This window comes from Meleagris gallopavo, chromosome 3, assembly GCF_000146605.3.
Source record: "Meleagris gallopavo isolate NT-WF06-2002-E0010 breed Aviagen turkey brand Nicholas breeding stock chromosome 3, Turkey_5.1, whole genome shotgun sequence".
In the NCBI taxonomy this organism is placed as follows: domain Eukaryota; kingdom Metazoa; phylum Chordata; class Aves; order Galliformes; family Phasianidae; genus Meleagris; species Meleagris gallopavo.
In genome coordinates, this window is record NC_015013.2 from 39,330,020 (window position 1) to 39,336,913 (window position 6,894).

The 6,894-nt window shown below is 37.0% G+C and overlaps 1 protein-coding gene and 1 non-coding gene across 2 annotated transcripts; one reads left to right on the forward strand and one right to left on the reverse strand.

Moving 5' to 3' along the window:
- Positions 1–30: 30 nt before the first annotated feature.
- Positions 31–6,861, forward strand: LOC104910241 (rotatin-like). The gene is made up of 5 exons (XM_010708711.3): positions 31–863; positions 1,137–1,233; positions 2,596–2,664; positions 2,974–3,162; positions 5,608–6,861. The coding sequence occupies exons 1-5, from the start codon at positions 749–751 to the stop codon at positions 5,849–5,851; spliced, it is 714 nt and encodes a 237-aa protein (XP_010707013.1). The 5' UTR covers positions 31–748; the 3' UTR covers positions 5,852–6,861.
- On the reverse strand, positions 5,021–5,093 carry TRNAA-AGC. The gene has a single exon. It is a non-coding gene; the product is annotated as a tRNA-Ala (tRNA).
- Positions 6,862–6,894: the final 33 nt, after the last annotated feature.

Consider the following 6,894-nt stretch of genomic DNA (forward strand, 5'->3'; position numbering starts at 1 on the left):
CTATACACATACAAAAAAAAAAAAAAGACCTTGCTGCTTCTTAGTGAAACAGCTATCGGCAAAAGGATAAACTTTGTAGTAGAGGGAAGAAGCACAATTTTAAAAAGACTTTAGATGGGCTCATGCAAAAGATGCTTTCCCATATTAAATAAGCAGAGTTTTTATCTGTTGCATATCCAATGATACTGTGTTTGGTGATGGACTTCACGAAACTAAATTTAAAGGTAGAATCTCGGGCAAGCAAAGTAATGTTCTGTGAAGGACATGCTGTCTTCTCATTCTGCAGTAGAAGTGATTTTGGTCCTATTTTTGGCTGCTGACTGGTAGTTTACCAGCTGCTTTCTTATGTTTTGTGATCTGATTGGGATCAGAAAACTATCTGATACAGTCAGCTATTTGCATTTAAAAAAGAATGAATAAGGTTATGAATAAGTAGTTTTTTTTAAATCCTTCATCTCACATATGCGCTTCTAAGAAGTACATATTTTGGAAGCGTGTTCTATAACCATATATGAAGTCAGAGACCAACAGTGTCACCATCAATTGCTAATAAAATGAAGCCAAAAGTTATCAGATATTTTCTAATGAATATGCAGTTGTGCAAGGACAACATTTTCTTGACTAAGAATGTTTCTATACTATAAATAGTAGAATGTGCTTGTTTATAGCATAACAATTTGTTTTGAGCACCTCATAATAGATTATCCTGGTTGATATCAATATTAAATTGTTGTTATTCTTGCAGGTTATGGAATCTATAGTGTTACCTTGTCTGATACTCTTACGGAAACTCATTTATGCTGATCCAGATGTTCGTTTATCTCTAGCACAGCAATCATCTTTGTTGCTTTCACTATTCAGAGGTGAAGATTCTGTTTTGACTTGAATACATAGATAGAAAGAAAATGTGTGAAATATGTCAGATGTCTAATCAAAAGCTTTCATGAGTGTTTTGGATAACTTCAGAGTCCCTGATATTTTAAAGAAAACAGTTTGCTAGTGTTACCAATGTTGTGACATCTGATGAAGATGTTAGCAAAATAGCTGGAAAAAAAAGTTAATAACTGTCCTTCCATGTACTGTTAAATGCCACTATGTTCCTAACAATTTTTTAAGGTATCTTTTGTTTTATTCAGTTTCCCTGATATTCCAAAATGATCAAGCTGTTTTAACAGAAGCTACAGTATTGCTTTGTCTTCTGCTGTTCGATGAAGTATCAAGAACAGATATGTGGTACGAAAAAAAGTTATTCAATTGCATTATCTTAATCAAAATTTAAGATTTTCATGAAAATTAGCTTTGTTTGGATACACACGAATATACGTATATATAAAAACTATCAACAGAATTTTAATATGTTTGAAATTGCATGAATTACTTATTTGCATGTCAAATGAATTGTTTCAGTATTTAGATTGCATGTTATATAGATCTACTTGTCACGTATAAGTTCTTTGTATGTAAGTGTTAAGTACATTTATTTTCATTTTCAGAAAGCCCTGGTTATTCTCTAATCCATGTTTTCCATAAATGGAAACTGCACTAATCAAATAACTAGCTATAGATGTGCTGTTGGTGATTTTCTAACTCAATTAGAATTCTCTTATTTACCTTGACTTTCAAGCGTAGTGGTTGCCTTTAAGTCAAAGGACTTCAGCTGATGTTATATTGTTATTTTAAATCAGTATGTGCATCAAGAAAAAATGTGCTCTTAAAATACACACACATGAAATACACTGAAAAAAGCTCTCATGCGTATTTGTGTCTAATAGAAAAAGAGTACATGGGTCACTTCAAAGTAATGCCTCCTATTTATTTCCATGGAAACTACAGCAGATGCAAAGAGCACAATAACAACTGTTTGATACTGTTTTGTAGTTGAGAATTTACTCTTTTTCAACGTAGTCAACACCATTTGCTATGCATTTTCACTAGCCTATAAAAGCCTTAATGCTGTGCTCATAAAAAATATGCACCAGTGGAGGTGACCCACTGTTGCCATCACTGAAACACATTGTCTCACTGTGCTTTCATCCACTGTTTGGTCTCCATAAATGTTCAGCAGGCACTAATGTATGTCAGTGGATGTCGTTTTTTCTGCATAGAGAAATTTAATTCCACACCTTTGCTTCATACACACTTCCATGTCAGATGCCATTTTGTCAGATTGCCTCTTTGCTGCTATGTGCCACACAGCAACAAAATACAATGAAAAATTGTCATAACCTCTATGGCCATGCCACCAGCATTTGCCTTTGATGTCACAGGTCAAAATAATAAAATAGGAGACATTACCTTCAGAGCAGCCTTGTAAATAAGCCTGTGCTCTGGTTCTTAATTTCATTTTTCAGGTATGTTACATCTCCAATAAGTATTCTATATGTATGTGATCTAAGAACTACCTGAATATTGCATAATCATAACGAAACAGAGCTTATTAATATAAATGTATTTAGCAATGAGTTCTTCAAGAGCTTTTTGTAGGGAAGAGGACAACTATATCAGAATCATAATGAATAACTACTCTAACTACATAAATAATGAATTAGTAGATAATCAAAGTTAAAATAAGAAATAACTTAATCTTTCTTTCAGGACTGAGAGCATAAACAATAATGGCACTGTCCTACCTTCCTTCAGTTTACCTGTTGCTGTTGTTAGACGGTATGTTGGCTTTTTGTTATTGATCTTTGTTTTCTTCGGCTTTTTTGGGGGAGTGGTTTGGGGGAGGTGGGGATTGGCATTGTTTGTTTTTGTTTGTTTGTTTTTCACTAAACTTAAGTCATTTGCTGTCCTCCTTAAAGGATAGAAGCAAAGGAAGGCATTTGGTATTGAAACCGAAGTTGTCTTCTCTTTTAAGTGATAAATGTGGAGTTTTCCACCTAGCCTTTTTTTTTTGACAGTTTTTAAAACATTATTTGCAAATTTAAGAAATTGCTTGACTGAAGCATTTAATTGTTGCTTTTGTTTAAGATATCATCTCCCTGTCAAGATCACTGCTCATCATATAGTTAGCCCTAATTCCATTGTAGTGCCATTGTCTTCTGAATGCTCGACTATGAAACCTGTGTCAGATATGCTAAGGATGTCTTGGAATCTGTCGTGGTACCATGGGACTGAAAACCTGTTGCAGCTGAAAAATTACGAGAAGCAAGCAGAAACGTGAGCTGTTCGATCTTGATTTTAAATCTTAATGTATTTCCTTTAACTGTCTGCTCAACATCAAACAGCAGTACAACTTGTTTATAGTTTGAAAATATTTTCTTCTAAATGTAAAGGATAGCATCCCAGGAGTTGTAAATAAGTCACCATGATATTATCTAAATCATAGAATCATAGAATTGCTCAGGTTGGAAAAGACCTTAAAGATCATCAGTTTGAACTGCAACCTAACCATACTACTCTAACTCTAACAGCCCTCTGCTAAGTCATGTCCCTGACCACCATATTCAAGCGGATTTTAAACACATTCGGAGATGGTGACTCAACCATCTCCGTGGGGAGCCTATTCCAGTGCTTAACAACCCCTTACATAAAAGAAGTTCTTCCTGATATCTAACTTAAACCTCTGCTGGCACAACTTGAGGCCATTTTCCCTTGTGATGAGTGACAGGACCAGTGAGAAGAGCTAGCCTCGCTCTTGATGCAACCGTCTTTCAAGTATTTGAAGTGAGCAATAAGGTCTCCCCTCAGCCTCCTCTTCCCCATACTAAACAGCCCCAGTTCCTTCAGTCTCTCATCGTAGGCATATTCTCCAATCCCTTCACCAGCTTTGTTGCCCTTCTTTGGACCTGCTACAGCACCTCAATGTCCTTTCTGTACTGAGGTGCCCAAAACTGAACACAGTACTCGAGGTGAGGCCTCACCAATGGCAAGTATAGGGGCAGCAGTACTTCCCTAGTCCACCATTTCTGATACAAGCCAGGATAAATTGGCCACCTGGGCACGCTGCTGGCTCACATTCAGCTGACTGTGTATCAGTACACCAAGGTTCCTTTCCATCAGACTGCTTTCCAGTCTCTCCTCCCCAAGTTTGTAAGGTTGCCAGGGGCTGTTGACCAAAATGCAGGACCCGATACTTGGCCCTATTGAAACTCATGTAGTTAACCTTAGCCCATTGATCCAGTCTATCCAGGTCCCTCTGTAGTGCCTTTCTTCCCTCAGGCAGATCAACGTTCCCTCCCAACTTGGTGTTTATTGTCTGTGAAGTTACTGAGGCTGCACTCAATCTCCTCATCAAGATCATTAATAAAGATGTTAAATAGAAGCAGCCTCAGGACCAAGCCCTGGGGGACTCTGCTTGTGACTGGACGTCAGCTGGATTTAACTCCATTGACCACAACTCTTTGGGCCCGGCCATCCAGCCAGTGTTTCTCCCAGCAGAGCGTATCCAAATTGTGGCAGTCAGCTTCTCCAGAAGAATGCTGTGGGGGACAGTGTCAAAAGGCTTTACAGAAGACCACACTGACAGACTTACCTTCATCTACTACCTTGTCATAAAACAATATCAAGTTTATTAAGCAGAATCTACCATTAATAAATCCATGCTGACTGGCCCTGATCCCCTGGTTAACCTTTAATTGATCCATGACAGCTCCTGAGATTATCCTTTCCATCACCTTCCCTGGGCTCAAGAGACTGCTAGGTCCCTAAGACTGATAGGTCTAGAGCTACCAGGATCATCTTTCCAGTCCTTTTTGAAGATGGGCGTCACATTTGCCAGTCTCCAGTCTGCTGGGACATCCTTAATTCTTGGGGACAGATGAAAGATGATGAAGAGTGATGTGGCAATGGCAACCACAACCACAAACTCCCTCAGCACTCTGGGGTGCAATCCATGTGGCCCCATAGTTGTCTTTCACCTTAGTGGCCAAGTTCAGTTCTAGTTGGACTTTGGCCTTTCTAATTTTCTCCCTGCACAGCTTCACTGTGTATTTGTTGCTTGCACCCTCTTCCAAAGATCATAAACTTTTCTTTTGTTCCTGAGTTCCAGCCAAAGGTCTCTGTTCAGCCAAAACACTGGAGAATGCAGGCATCGATCCTGCTACCTCTCACATGCTAAGCGAGCGCTCTACCACTTGAGCTAATTCCCCTCCTTTCATAGGCAATCAAGAAAATTCTCTTGACATGCTTTGGTGAGCACTTGATTAGCAAGGTTTCTGAGATTCTTTTGTATACAGAACTCAGAATCCCTGATAAATCATTTTTATTTTAACGTACGCTATTCAAAATGAAATTAATTCCTTAAAAAGAAAATAGCATAGTCTACCAGGCCAACATGTACAATGCCATAGAGGAAAAATTCATTACAAACCATGAATGACACCTTTTAAAGTAGTTTTTGAGAGGTGCTCTCTTTCCAAAGAACTCAAGCAACTCAGGATTTGATTTCTTGTGAGGTGGCTTATTGATAGTGTATTTTTGGTTTTGGGCTCCTGTTTTGAGGTGAAAAAAGAAAGGGAAAAGAGTTGATTAACAAAAATACATTTTGAAGGAAATTTATATTTTGTCTTCTCATCTGAACTAAAATAATTATACTTATATTTACTTAATTTATACTTATATAAGTATACTGATGGATGATAATTTTTCTTTATGCCATTTCAGATTTTTAGACACACTAAAACTCTCCTCAGAAGACATCCTTATACTGAAAATAACTCACACAACCTATGGACTGCAGGACAGTCTTAATTCAATCATTCAGGCAGTATCCCATAGGGATGTTAAAGCTTCTCTCATTAGGCTCAGCTTTTATGCTCTGAATGACAGACTTGATTTAAAATGCATCTCTGGGTCTTGTCAAACCATTTTGAAGAGCATTGTTTGGCAAAAAGCAATAAATAGGTAAGCATACTGAAAGCAAAAATGAATTACAGGTATGTTGTTTAAATTATAAAGTTCGTAGTTTTAATTTCCTCAGTTTTAAGGATTTGATAGCCAATGTACTTTGATTCTGGTTGTTTTCTGTGCATGTAGTTAATCAGAATGATCCCATAGAAAATTTATTATGTGATCCTGTAGTTGACTTCTGTTTCCTTGTACTTCCTAAAGCTAATAGATAAGACTAAGCACAGATTATACAGGTAATATCATCATTGACTTTGCTTGTATGCTATTTTTATTTATTTATTTATTTAATTATTTTCTGAGTGTTTGGTTTGTGCATAGTTTTTCTTTCATTAGGGCTGGAATTAATTTCTGTTCATAAAATGCATCATCTATCTGTTTGCAAATAGATCTTTAACAGTACAAAATGTGTAATTGTAATGTGTAAATGTGCAAGGAAACGTGACTATTCTGGATGTGCTGAGTTCTGAGTATAATCCACCTCTGAGCAGTTCTCCACTAGTTCTGACTTTAAAGTTCTGTTTAGAGCCTACTGCCATGTGATTCAAAGTATAAGTCCACTTAGTTCTAGTGTATAGCTTTGTATGTTTTGTTGACAGACTGGTATATCAATACAGCACAAATTCTGTTAATTGTTTTGTGTTTTTGTTTGGTTGTTTTTTGTCTATCTGTCCAAATTTTGGTTCTAATGTATGGGCTGAGAATCTTCTCCTGTGTACTGCTTAGGAAAATGGGAATGGTTTGTTCTATACCACGCTCAAGCTACACATTGATATGTTCTCATAATCTATCAATATTTTGGCGCAGTATGTAAAACTTGTACTATTTTGGTTGCTATCTTCACTCAATCCAAGTAAAAGCTAACTTTTGAAACTGCTCAATATTTTCACTAAATGCAAATGAAAAGGAAAATGATTGTACGTGTGCATTTGTTCTCCTGTAGCTTGGGATCCAGCTAAATACAGAAATAGTTGTTTGGGCATATCAGCTTAAGGAAATAGCTTCTGTCACTTCCAAAGCTTGTTAGTAACGATTGTTTAGAGA

Excerpts from the sequence above, each read along its gene's own strand:
- LOC104910241 (XM_010708711.3), top strand. The coding sequence starts at position 749 with ATGGAATCTATAGTGTTACCTTGTCTGATACTCTTACGGAAACTCATT. Across the intron at positions 864-1,136 it reads GTTGCTTTCACTATTCAGAG|TTTCCCTGATATTCCAAAAT; the intron begins GTGAAGATTCTG and ends TGTTTTATTCAG. Across the intron at positions 1,234-2,595 it reads GTATCAAGAACAGATATGTG|GACTGAGAGCATAAACAATA; the intron begins GTACGAAAAAAA and ends TCTTTCTTTCAG.